This window comes from Pezoporus flaviventris, unplaced genomic scaffold, assembly GCF_033815535.1.
Source record: "Pezoporus flaviventris isolate CSIRO_AGI_PZ_B2104156 unplaced genomic scaffold, CSIRO_AGI_Pfla_v1 ptg000078l, whole genome shotgun sequence".
Classification (NCBI taxonomy): Eukaryota; Metazoa; Chordata; class Aves; order Psittaciformes; family Psittacidae; genus Pezoporus; species Pezoporus flaviventris.
In genome coordinates, this window is record NW_026892626.1 from 16,243,699 (window position 1) to 16,256,788 (window position 13,090).

Sequence of the window (13,090 nt, forward strand, 5' to 3'; positions counted from 1 at the left end):
TCTCAGGGTTTATATTGACACAGGAAAGGGGATCATAGTGATGGAGAGGACAAGCACGAGCACTGGGACATGAAGATCTGAAAACCATGGGCCCTGAAGCATCATCCCCAGGATGAGATGGTTCCAAGCAGCCCCGATCCCAGGCAGAGCATCCCCAGCGCTGCTTCAAGCCCTGTTTGGAGTGGGGAGCAATGAAGCTAAAGGGATATCATTCATCCCTTGGCAGGGGGGGACCCTGAATGCTGGAAATGCACCCTGAAATCCACACCTCCAGGGTAGGAATTTCAGGACAAAAGAAGTTAAATTCAGTTAAAAAATAAATGCATTTCTTTGCTATAAAAAGGAGAGAAAAAAAGAAATCTTAGGCCAGGGTGTTCTTTAATGCCCCCTTCCCCACCACCCCAAACGTAGGCAGAAAAACGCTAGCCCTTTCACCAAATCTGCTGGCCACAGAGACAGTCACACATTCATCATCGATTTAAAAATATATAATATTATATATATTGCACACACACAAATATATATTAGAAAAAGAGGAGAAAAATCCCTCTGAAAACTCAAATCCCTTAAAAAAAAAGAAGACCCCAACAAACTCCACAGCCGGTGCGTTTGTCCCATGATCCGTGTACAGTAGAAGCCAGACATCCCTTTGGCTCCCGTAGCTCCTCGCAGAGCGTGCTCAGGCTGGGAACGTGGGGAAACACATCAGGTTTTCACAGTGGATTTGTTAGTGGAGAAGGAACTGCTCCTCCCTTCTCCCACGCAGAAGGGCTTTAATTTATAGCAAGTTAGATTAAAACTAGGAAGCACGTTACAAAGTCCATTATATATAGACATCAAATGTACAACCGGCGGCAGCCCCCATGTGAGTCACTGGGCTTTCAGGCTTGGCTGACACCTTGGCGGGCAGCTGGAGGGTTCAAAGGCAGTTTGGGACATGAGGGGTGGAAGGAGAGCCTCCAAACCAAGCTGGTGTCACAGTGCGAGGTCTTACGTGAGCTCCAGGTTGGACAGGAGATGGAGCGAGGTCTTCTCCAGGAGCCAGGGAGGGCAGAAGGTGTTGGACGCCCGCAGTGGGGATGCATCCTCTCAGCCCAGGGCTGGAGGGGAGAGAGGCAGCACCCAGGGACCTGCTTGTCTCCATCTCCTCGTGCCTGCGCAGGGAAGGGAGCGCTGGGTGAAGTCCTGTGGGGAGAGCTTGCAGCGAGGCGGGCTCAAGGAAGGATGCATTATGGTTTTGTCACCCCAAGGGAGCAGGGTATTGATTGATGGAGGGGGATGCCCAGTCTGGTGATACCTTGAAGGGTTGTGAGGGCGTCAAGCCAGGCATTACAACAGCCTCTGGTGTGAAAGGCATGGCCGAGGAGCCCCCTTTGAGCTGTGTAGGCTCCTGGGGGCAGAGAGCCGGGCATAAAGGGAAGGCGAGCAAGACCAGACTGCAGGGAAGGGGCTCTGGGGAGAAGAGTGGGGCAAGCACAGCAGCGTTTTCTCTCTCTGCCTTCCCCAGGCAAAGAAACATAAAGAAACATAAACCCCCTGTGCTGGGAGGGGACATGCCCAGGAGGGATACGCTGGTGTCAGCGGGGAACTCCCGAGCCTTCGGTCTCCGTGGCTTAGTTGGCTTCAAAAGGCTCATCCCAGGGGATTTCGTTTACAGGGCAAAGAGAAAAGAGACTGCAAGGCCAGATGGGGCCAGAGATGCCCACGGGCTGGGGAAGTGCGATGTGTGCAAACCACCATTAACTGGAGTCCTCATTTGCTCTTCTACAGGGAAGCCAGGATGGAGGGGACTGCACGAAGCCGTGAGGTTGGAGTTAGGAGTCCTCCCCGAGAATCTCTGTCACGAAGGAGGCCATGTCAGTCTCTTTGGTGTCGTGCAAGGTAAAGAAAGGGTGTTCCTGCCAACGAGACCAAAGACAACATCAGCTGATGCCCAAGGAGAGTGCCTGGAGGATGTCACACAGATGGGAGGTGCTGGGAGAAGCAGGCACCAACTTCCTCCCCAAGCTCCCATAGACACCATCCTTTAGCTTAAAGATGAACTCAAGCATTTCTAGGTTCAACCCCAGCAGCACCCCCCCCCACCTTTGCAGCTGTACAACCATCACTTGAGGTCTTAACTCACCAAGAGCAAATAGGTCAGAGGAAGAAAACACCTAGAAACCCTAACCTTACCCATGCATTCAACACACCCATCCCGCTCCAGGCCTGAAAAATGACCCACACCTCCCATGGTCCCATTTCCCCAGGACCTGCTGGACCATTCATTTCATTTTGGAAACGTGTAGGGATAAAGACCAAGAGAAATGGCTCCGCACTTACCATGAGTTCTAAATAGTTCATTCGCTCAGCAGGGTTCTTCCTTAAGCTGAAAGGAAAAGAATGGGAGAGAAAGGCTGTAGGAGCCCTCTTTTGGCTGGATGTGCTCTGTCACAGGGCATCTCCCCTTCCCAACCAGCACGACATTCCTCTCACGGGCAGCACCCGTTCCTCTCCCTCCTTGGCCAAGCAGGTTTGTAGCACCAGCAAAGCAGCCAAGCAGGTAACTGGGAAAGGACAACTCACAGCGCTCTGCCACAAATGGGGCGGAGAGGAGATGGGTTCCCACCACCCATAGGGTGAGCCTTGCCTTGGTGGGCTCGCCTCTGCCTGGCAGCAGCGGAACACCCCGAGGGGAGCAGCTACCCACAAAACCACAAATCAGCTTCCCCCAGAGGCACCCAGACCCTGCCAGGGCTTCGTTCTCATTTCATCGCTGCTTTGCCAGAAACCACCAATGCTTCAGCAGCAGCAAAAGGGGAAGAGAAACCTCTGCACCTTCCAACCAGCCCTGGTGAGTCAGGCCGAGAGCAAAACCAGTTTGAGCAGCGCTTCCTGCCATGGCCAAGCACCAGCCCCAATAGGATAAGGTGATGCTCTGAAAGGACAAACCCAGCCCCAGCGCCCAGGTCCAACCCCTCACGGCTCAGGGCTCCTCTTCAGCCAGGCTGGGAGAAGCCACCAGTCCCTGCCAGAGACTCACCACTGCGCTGTGAAGTCCACAAACTCCTTGGAGAAGCGATCAGCAGGGAGCTGGGGCGAGGGCTCCTCCACTACTTGCTTGAGCTGTTGGAAGGGGGTCCCCCAGGACTCGTATGGGAAGCGAAGAATGGCCAGCTCGATCTGAGGGTGGAGACAGGCTCATGTGAGACACTGGGACCACCCTGCCAACACACACCCCTACCTCCGCCAGCTTAAGTCTGAAACGAAAACCTCCTTTCCTTACAAGCCCTTTTCAATGTGGGTCATGCCATTCTTGCCTTTATTTAAACAAAAAGACCTACAGGCCAAAAATACTTCCTTTTGGGGCCGGCTCAGAATATTGATGCATTTACAGGAAGCCACCAAAGAGATGTAAAATGGGATTATTTCAAAAGGTAACAGTTACAGCACACCATTTCTGCACCGGCTTCCAAAGGGCTTTTGCTCACCGTAAGGCAGCCTCTGGGCTTCAAGCTAGCATTGAATGAGCTAGACACAAAAAACCCCAAGAAAAACCAAGCGCTAGAATATCACTTATGAAGATCTTTGCCAAAATGACCTCCATTACTGGGTCCCTCCTACAAGTCACCTCTGCTCCATCACTCATTCAAGCAGGAAAAAGCCTGTCATGGCTCCTGGGCAGTGTCCTCATGGCAAAGGTCAGCTCCCATCTTGAAATGGGCAACAGAACCTCCAGCCCTGCCTGGCAGGGTGGGACAGGATGGGAGGAAGAAGGAACCTAAAAGGACATGGGGCAGAGCCAGATGTCCCCGCCTGACTCTGGCTTAGGTCAGGGGAGCTCAGCTCCTGCTGTTTGGAAAAGTGAATGAAGCCACCAGCCCAGAAAGGCCTGGATTAGCCCTGCAGCTCAATGGCCTTAAAACCAGCTGGGCTGAAATCAATCAAACCCCTTCAGAAACAAGAAGGAAACAGGAAGGCAGCCCAGGAGGAAAGCATTAGAGGGAGTCAGACAGGTTGGGGCTCCATTCAGCCGCAGGCTGGCTGCCTTTCAGCAAGGTCCCCTCTCCCATCCAGCTCTGGAAAGGTTCAGAGATTTCATCATCCATGCAGCGTCCCATCCCACAGCTTCCTGCATCTCAGGAGGAAAGCTGGAGCTGATGACATTTCCAGTCAGGCAGCCCAGCTCTGCTCTGGCACAGGGACACCAAGGAGAGGAGCCGGGGTTTGGCACCACGGACACCACCGGCTGGGGAGAAGGGAATTTAAGCCCAGGCAAACACAGGCATGCAGCACCCAAAACAAAGGCTGCAGCAAACAGGGAGCAGGAAGAGAGGCAGTCTCCTGGAAAGAGAGGCGTGTTCCCGGCGGCATTCCCTCCAGCCAGCAGCTGGGATTTCCTTTGTCCTCTGGCGCCAGAGGATTTCAGCTGCTTTCTGTGAGATCCGTTTCTTGCAGGAGGTAGATAAAACCATCCCGAGCAGCTGCGATCTTGGAACCGAAAGCATTTCCCCTTCCTGTTGGCTGCTCTGAGCTACCCCTGCAGGCAGGACTGGCAGCGAACCATGCACAGCACCCCTCGCTGCTGCAGGACAGGCTACCTCGCCCCAAGGCTTTGCTAACAGAGGGGTATGCATGCAGGAAGGCTGTGACCCAGCTGCAGCAAACCCTGCTCCACTCAATACTCCCTCCAGCCAGCGCATGGGGAAGTGCAGGGCAATTAAAAGCCACACTCTTGGATGCCCAGCTAAGCCCGTTGTCATCCAGATATTGCTCCCTGGGAGTCTGCCATCCACAACATAGTTCAGAGCTAAATGGAGCTATCAGTAGCTCTGTGACACCGAGGGGTACAAAGGAACCACAAGGGAATAACAGGCCTTTATATATCCCCCCGGATCCAGCAGGAACATACAAGAAGAGAGGAGGAAAGAGAAGGGGCAGAAGATGGATTATCTCCCTGCAAGCTTGCCAGCCACAGCAGTGGTGGCAACACTGGCTGCACACCCCGGCTCCCAGCTACCTGCCCTGTGTGCACAAGGCAGCACCTCCACCATGTACCCTGGGTAATGCATCTCATAACTGAGCAATTGCACTCAGGATTTGATGGGCATCCACCCAGCTGCCATTGCTCAGAGTACAGGCAGAGCCCAGCCAGCACAGACCCCAGCCCAAAACCATGCCTGCAGGGTGCTGGTCCCAGCATAGCCCAGTTACCATTGTGATGCCCAGACTCCAGACATCCGACTTCACGTTGTAGCCCTTCTGGTTCAGCTCAGGGTTTATTCTTTCTGGCTGTAACAGCAAAATGGAAGGTATTACAACTCTATCTCATTAAACCAGTGCAAACCCCACAGACCAAATCCCTGGCTCTAAAACCCAGGTTGGGTTGATGCCCATGGCTCTTGTACCCATGGAGGGCAGGGTCTGAGGTTCAATCTAGCACTGATGAAAGCCAAGTTTTCCTCCACAGAGCTCACAAACACTCCTGAGTGAGACTTGCACTATCCCTAGAGCCTGATCCCTGCCCCGGGAGCACAAGCTACCCACACAAATGGCAAAGGGAAATTCATAGACACTTGAGGATGAAATGATCCTGCCAAGAGAAGCCTCAGCATCTTCTAGCCAAGAGGGAGGAGCCCTTCCAGCCACCACAACCATCACCAGCCACTCTTTCACCCTTCTGCAAATGGAAGGAGGCTGCTGTGGGATTAACACAAACAGCAGGGTTTACAAGGAGGGTAAATCTGTTCTTGGAGTACTTTGCTGAGTCAGGAAGCCCTGAGCCCCATCAAGTGGTTTCTTCAGAACAGAGGTGAACCAAGGCTATTTCTAAGCAGCAGCCTCTTTGAGTCAAGGCTGAAGGCAGCTGGAGGCTGCCGGCTCTGGTCCCACGTGAGCCCACTTACAGCCATGTAAGGTTTGCAGCCAGCATCCATGGTCTTCGCAACAGAGTCCACCAAGTAGCCGCTGATCCCAAAGTCACACATTTTCACGTGTCCTTCCTTGTTGATCAGCACGTTGGAAGGTTTCACGTCTAAGAGAGAACACAAGAGGGCAGATGGAGCCTTTGCAGAGCTATCACTGAGCCTGATACACCATGGACAATTCCCTCCCTACCTGGGAGGGGACCAGGCAGGCCCTGACACAAGGGAAGGGAAAGAAAACCCCACCAGTCTCCTATTTCAATAGAAGCTGTTCACAGCTAAAACCATACCCATGCTCCCCAGGCAGAACGGGCCTCCTCTCTAACCAGGCAAGTCGAAAGGTTGGAATAAAATGAGGAGTTAATGCCCAGCTCCTTAGGAGAGACTTATGTGCCCAACACAGCCTTAAAAGCCCAACTCGGTTCTCAGGACAGCTTGTCTCGTGTCCCTTGTGACCTGTCCACAGCTGCACAAGGAACTCTATCAAGATGAAGAGCAGGACCTGGGTGTTACAACTCCCACCTGTGGTTTTATAAGGTCTCCTTCAGCCCTTGCTAGACCACCCAGCCAGGAAGGCGTGGGGATGTTGCCCCCAAGAGCTACCTTCGAGGCACCTCTGTACTCTAAGATACACAGAGATGCCCATAAAACACAGGTAGTAAGGAATTCTGTTATTGTAGTCAACACTTCATCTGGAAAGGAGGAAGAGAACTACATCATGCAAGCAGATGCATGGGGGATACACCTCAGGAACAAACCCTGGGCATCTCAATTAGTCCACCATCATCCTGAGTACCACTAGACCCCACTGTAAGCATCCCATAGGGACACACCACACATTTCCTGGAAAGGAGCCCTCAACATAGCTTATTTCAAGGCTGGATCTGCTGCAACATCATGTTCACCCCATCCAGCACCTACCTCTATGGATCACAGACAGTTTACTGTGCAGATGCTCCAGAGCTCGTACAATCTGGGGACAAACAGCAGCCATTAGTCACATACAGCACCAGCCCTCCACTGCACACAGCTACCCATTTCCACATGCCATGGGCCTCAACAGAGGCCTCAGACAGGCTCAAACCCAGGTAAGAACCCAAGAGGCACTCACAGACACAGCCATTTTCCCCAGAATGTCTTCAGGGATTGTTTTTTTCTTCTCCAAGACTTTCTTGTAGAACTTATCCAGGGAGGTGTCCATGAGCTCCATGCAGATCCACACATCACCCTAAGGATGGGCAGAAAGCAGTTGAGAATTCCCTGGAAATCCCCAGGAGCCAAAGGGAGCAGTGGGGAAGGATGGGTAAATGGACACTGCCCCTTCCACACAGGGCAAGCCACGGTCGCTGCCGTGTAGCTGCTGTTGCCACTACCAGCACACAGGCTCTGTACTAGACAGCAATGGGCACAGATGCCCTGGTACCACCACAACTACCTGTAATGGCCTCCCTTTGAGGGTCTACCCCATGGAGGACATTCTTGAGGCATCTCCCTCAAGGCCATGGACAATATCCTCAAGCATCTGCCACAGAAGTGAGGAATGGGACCTGGTCAATGCTGCCTGAAGGAGGCAAGCCTTTGACCTTTAAGTCATGGCAGCATCTCAGACAGCCCAGCTGGGCTGAAAAGGGAAGGCTGAGGGTGGTTTGGGACAGTTTAGTGCCTTCAGCACAATCACACGGGCCCCGAGTGCTGCACAGGCCCATCAGCCATCCACCAGCTCGGTACCTCGCGGAAGAGGGCTCCATAGAAGGTGACGGTGTAGAAGCAGTCAACTGTCCTCATAGAGATGTCCAAGTCCATCAATAGCCTCTTCTGCTCCTGAGTGTTTACAGTTGCTCGGATCCTCTGAGACAAACAGGAAAGAAGAGGGGATTTACGTTATGGGATAACACCGTTATCCCTCAGTCTGACCCAGAGGACCTGAGGTTTTGATGCCAAGGCAAGCATTCTTATGCTTATTTAGCAGCCAGCAGCACCCAGGAGATGCCCAGATTCTTCCAGACAGCACCTCAATGAATGGCAAATCCTTGGCAAGCTCTGCAGTGGATGCAGGACCCAGCAAGTGGCCTGGACAGGCACTCTGCCATCCACACTTTGCACTACCTAACTGCAGGCACCAAGCCTGGATTTCAAAGCCCAGACCCTTCAACAGCCAAGCCACACCAGGAATGCTGGAAGCTGACAAACAAGCCCATTCCCACTTTGTTGTGACCAACGGAGCTCAGCAGAGCCTCTCCACTCCCTTGGAGCTGCACATCCTGATCTCCAAGCAGCAATCCTCACCTTCACAGCCATGATGGTGCCGCTCTGCGTGTGCCGGACCTTCTCCACCACGCCATAGGCGCCGCGGCCCAGCTCGGAAATTGCCACCAGGTCATCGGCTTCCACCTCGAAGTTCTTTAGGGACAGAGACAGAGTATCAGATAGGAGCACATTTATCAACAAGGGCATCAGCCAAGGTCCACCACTTGCAGAGCATTTCCAAGAGACAGGTCCTACAGGACTATACCACCAGCTCCTATATGCACCAGAGGCATCACGCTTAGAGAAGATGGGTCCAAACCCTCCCATCTCATCCTCACTTAATCCCCCCTTTGTAGCTAGAGATCAGGACCTTCCATCCCTTAAGCCAGGGCACGCTGCCACTGGAAAGGGCACTAAAGGTTGGTGCCTCTCTGCCTGCTTGGGATTACCCACACAAGGGCATGTCTGTGGTTGCTGAACTACTTGCAGGGTTTTAACAGCTCCTGTATCAACCTGAGCAGCAGTCAGGATCCTCTGCCACAGCTCAAAATCCCTGTGTACAGACTAGGATCCCCCAGCTTCACCCCACATCCCAAGAGATCACAGGTCACACACACACCCGTGTATCTAATACCACTCAGAATGGTGTATGCAGCAACCCAGCGACTCAATTCCTAATCACTGCCGTGTCCAAATGGGTTTTACCACCATCAGGAAGGTAAACCATGAGTTAACACCCACAAAGGAGCTCAGGCAAGTTCAACCATCTTCCAGCTGGAAGGACCCCATTGCCAGCGCTGACACAAGCAAGTGCCCCACGCAGCAGGAGCCAGCGAGCTCCTGAACAAGCTTCCCTAAAGACGTGTGTTACCCTGCCATTGCCTGTCCTGCTGGGCAGGGCACAGGCTGTGCGAGTGAGACACGGGCTATTTTTGGGCGCTGTGTTCATCGCCTCCTAATAAGTCACAGAGCTCCTTTTAGGCTGGTTTTATCCAGCCTCCCGTTTTCCTCCGGGCTCAGGGAAACACAAATAATCCCAGGATGCCAAATTGCCCCAGTAGCCACAAAGGCAGCGAGGGTGGGAAACACGCGCAGCACAGCGCCGGATACTGAGCCTGTGAACTACGCCCAGAGCAGGGAGGAAACAGCCTTTGGTGTGAAGGAGCCAAGCTGGAGATGGGGCTGTTGGGCTCCTGGTCACCGAGTCCCCTCGGTGCTGGCCACAGTGACCGGCTCCACTGCACCTTCCTGCAGGTCCTGGCTCCAGTCATTCCAGCCAGATGTGGCTGGCAGGCAGCTGAGGCAGGGAGCAAGGGAGGGCTGGGCATGAGCTCAGCACTGAGCTATGTGCTGCCCAGCACAGGAAGGTGCCAGCCCTTTCCTGGGCAGGACAGTGGATCCTGAGTTGAGGAGATTAGGGTAAGGGGAACATGTCTGACCCCGCAGGCAGCTGGCAGAGGAGCAGTGCCAGCTCCCAGCTCCTGCAGGGGCCTCCAGGAAGGATCTGGTGGTGCTTTTCAGGACACATGCTCTGCAGTTGTTCCACGTTATTGTTTTGGGCTTTCTCTTTCCCTGGCATTTTCCCTACGGCTTCCCCAGAAACTGGCAGTTCCCAGCACACTCCAAGAACTAGCACTGCCCTGCCCAGCAACAAGAGGTGATGCACAGCCAGAGCCAGCGCTCCCCTCCACCGGGAATGGATGCAGGGCATCACCTGCATGGATCTGATGAACCCACCCAACCACAGCCTACAGCTGGCTTCTGCCCAAGCCCTCTTCCTCCATTATGTCCCTTCAAAACACCCATGCCAGAGCCCTGCACACACTGGAGCAGGGAAGAAAGTGACCATAGGGAGCTCACCCCAAGCTACATTCCTCTCCCCTTGCACACGCCATGCCCAGCCTGCTACAGACAGCTTATCTCCCCGAGCTATTAATACACACAACACAATGGCAAGAAAATGGCACAGGCAGCAGGACTGCTCCCCGGACACAACCATAGCTTCCTCTCCTCCCCCTTAACCCTAAAACCTTGCACTGAAGCCGAGGGGCCCAGATCCCATCAGCCTGGAAGCAGCTCGCTGGAAGGTTGATCCAGTGCATGGTATTTTTAGCTCAATTACAAACAGGCTTCTGCAGTCCTAGGAGAGCCCATAACAAGAGCATGAAATAAAAGCGAGGCAGTGGCTATTTCTAGCAGTGTTTTTCACCAGGTCACTAGGAAAGGCTCTGGAGAGAAGCTTTATGCCCAGCTTATAGGCAGTAACAGCCCTGGGGGTATGCAGGACACAGGGGACTTTAAGCCGGAGCGTGCAGTGAGGCCATACTGATTTAGGGCAGTTGGGCCCTAATCCATCCAACCACTGTGATCTCCCACTATGGGCAGAACTGCACACCTAGCACTCAGTGTCACCCATCTGCCTTGCACACATCTGCTCAGAGACAAGCCAGCTTGCAGACATGTTCAGTCCTCCAACCATCACTGCTCTCAATGCACACAGACACCCCATTACTCCACAGGGAGAAGGTCCTGCTGTGGGATGTCTTATGCCTGCAAAGATGCATCCCACAGGACTGCACCAGGAGGACACTGGGGTGCTCTGAAATCCCAGGATCTGATCTGACAGGTTGCCAGGCAGGATCCATAAAACTCTGCAACCAACATTGGAATCAAGCAAAAAGAGAAGCCAGGTTGACACGTACTTTATCTCCAATGGTAATGAATGCTCTGGAGTCCAAGTTCCTTGGGGGCCTGTAAGGAAAGAGACAGAGTCAGGAGAAAGCCCAACTTCACCAACCCTCTTGGCTAGAGCCAGGTTTCACGTTCCTTTGAGCACTTTCAGCCACTGCTTCCCACCGTGCTTTGCTGTCCTGGCTTCAACCCAGTACCCTCCAAACACTCACAAACGCTTTAATCATACCAGCAACACCTCAACCCACACCCACAACCGCTCACAAGCGGTACGAACCCCAAAGCCTCAGCTGGGTGAGACGTGCATCAAACCACCAGGCTACAAAACTACCCCTGCTCAGGAGGCGAACCAAGACCCACGGGATGAGAGGTTCCTGTGGCAGGGCAGCTGGACTGTCATGTTTTGACAGGCAGGTGTTGTAACAGGACAGCCACGTAGCCTCAAACCCACGCCGAGGGAACAACAGGTAATGCCTCACCCCTGAGTCATTTGTGTACACTCGCAGTTCTGCTTCAGACAGCGTCACAAGCAGGGCAGGCAGCACCTCAGGGTCACAGTGAACACCACCCAGGCGAAAGTCTTCCTTTATGGCTGTTTTCCTCATCTCTGCCCACTTCCCATTATGGGCAGCATGGTTCTTTTAGAGCCAACACAAGCGTTTTGTCCCTTGTGCTTCGCTTCTCTGCTCTCCCCGTCCCCTGGGACCTTCTAAAAGTGGAGATTGCCCAACTGATTTTGCCTCTCAATTCCCATCAGAGCCACCTCCAGCTTCGAGGAAGTACTTCGGGCTCACAGCAAAAGCCCTGCACTGTGCAAATATTTGCACTGCAGCTTGAAAAGCGCAGAGAAAAGGAGCTGGGGATAACTTACACCAGCCTCTGGGCATGCAAGAGCACCACAAACTCCAGCAGGAGGCCTTCTACAGGGGGAATTCAAACATGAATAGGAGCAGACACACACTGCACCCATGGTGGAAGGAGGGGGCTGCTGCATGCTGTGCTGCACAGCGTTAACAGGGGAGTTCCCTTGGCTCACCCCTCCAACAGATCTGCCTTATCTACCTGGGGTTTTCAGTAATATTTCCCCTTTGGGGATTTCACTGCTCTCCTGGTGCTGGGTGAGCCTCTGCTACGGGAGCAAACAAGGCTCAGCAGTGAAGATGCAGCCCAAGGTGCTTTCAAAGAGCGCAATGGAAGAGGAATTGCAGCCACCTGCTCTTTGTCAAACCAAGCACAGCTACCCTAGGCTCTCCCCAAACAACTCAAACTAACCCCGATGCACAGGACAGGGGAAGGATGCTGTGCCATGTACCCCTGCTGCTGCCGTGGTCCAGCTGCCATCACCTCATGGCACTAAAAACCTTCCCTTCTCCTTCCCTCAGGGAGATCTGCCCTTTCCAGCATACCTTTGCCCTTTGGCATCAACACCATCAGGAATCAACCCTAGCAGAAAGACTGAAGAGAGTCTCAGCCATTTCGTATCAGGCACCAAGAGACACATGTTGTACATGGATATGCACACACGTGTGTATGTGTGTAACTCCTTCTCATCACCCACTTAAGCTTAAGAGAGTTAACTGCTGATCTTGTGAAGACTTCCCAGGCCACTGCCCTTAAGACAGCGCTGAACTCAGCTCTGGAGACCCACTCTGAGCAGCAGACACACTTACGTTGTGTTGGCAACAGGCTGTTTGATGGGGACACATGTTATCCTCAGTTCCCCTTTCTTCCTGCTTTTCACTGGAAGAGAAAGCACACACGTGAGCAATGGGCTTTTTTCATTTCCTTCCTTCAAGTTTTTTGCTCCTTCCCCTTCATGGCCGTTACAGTCCCCTCTCTTGGGGGATTTTAACTGCTGGTGTTCAGAAGATGGGTTAAAACCGATTTCCGCTGGCACTTACCCGGTTTGTGTGGCTCCAGTCCTTTGGAATCTGAAAGAGAGAGAAGGGAGACACCAGCTCAGCTTCCATGCTCCGGATAAGCCCGGTACTACCTTGGTATCCTTTAGGGCCACATGCATGGCCCAGGGGAGCCCTCCCAGCCACGCTGCAGGCAGAGGGATGCAGGCGGTGCTGGAGCCCAGCCAAGCCTGGCCCGATCCCCGTTTCTCCAGCCACAAGAGGTCCCCATGCCATTAGTGATGCACAGGGCTCCCGAAAACACTCCCTGTCTACCTCCTCCTTGCACTTCAGACCCTCACCCCCCACCCAGACCCATTCTGCAGTATGGGCTGGAACCGGCACACAGGG

General features: G+C 53.5%; 1 protein-coding gene across 4 annotated transcripts in view; it reads right to left on the reverse strand.

Moving 5' to 3' along the window:
* Positions 1-473: 473 nt before the first annotated feature.
* MAP2K3 (mitogen-activated protein kinase kinase 3) overlaps positions 474-13,090 on the reverse strand; it is a 30,139-nt gene continuing 17,522 nt past the window's right edge. For 3 of the 4 annotated variants that reach the window (XM_061473908.1, XM_061473909.1, XM_061473907.1), the window contains exons 2-13: positions 12,743-12,772; positions 12,512-12,581; positions 10,853-10,901; positions 8,190-8,303; positions 7,632-7,751; positions 7,015-7,131; positions 6,825-6,876; positions 5,886-6,013; positions 5,194-5,271; positions 3,023-3,162; positions 2,323-2,368; positions 474-1,898 (exon numbers count right to left, since the gene is read on the reverse strand). In XM_061473908.1, coding sequence (XP_061329892.1) covers positions 1,815-1,898; positions 2,323-2,368; positions 3,023-3,162; positions 5,194-5,271; positions 5,886-6,013; positions 6,825-6,876; positions 7,015-7,131; positions 7,632-7,751; positions 8,190-8,303; positions 10,853-10,901; positions 12,512-12,581; positions 12,743-12,772 — 1,028 coding nt within the window. In that variant the 3' untranslated portion in view covers positions 474-1,814. The remainder of the gene's footprint in view (positions 1,899-2,322; positions 2,369-3,022; positions 3,163-5,193; positions 5,272-5,885; positions 6,014-6,824; positions 6,877-7,014; positions 7,132-7,631; positions 7,752-8,189; positions 8,304-10,852; positions 10,902-12,511; positions 12,582-12,742; positions 12,773-13,090) is intronic. The other variant, XM_061473910.1, reaches the window with a different exon arrangement.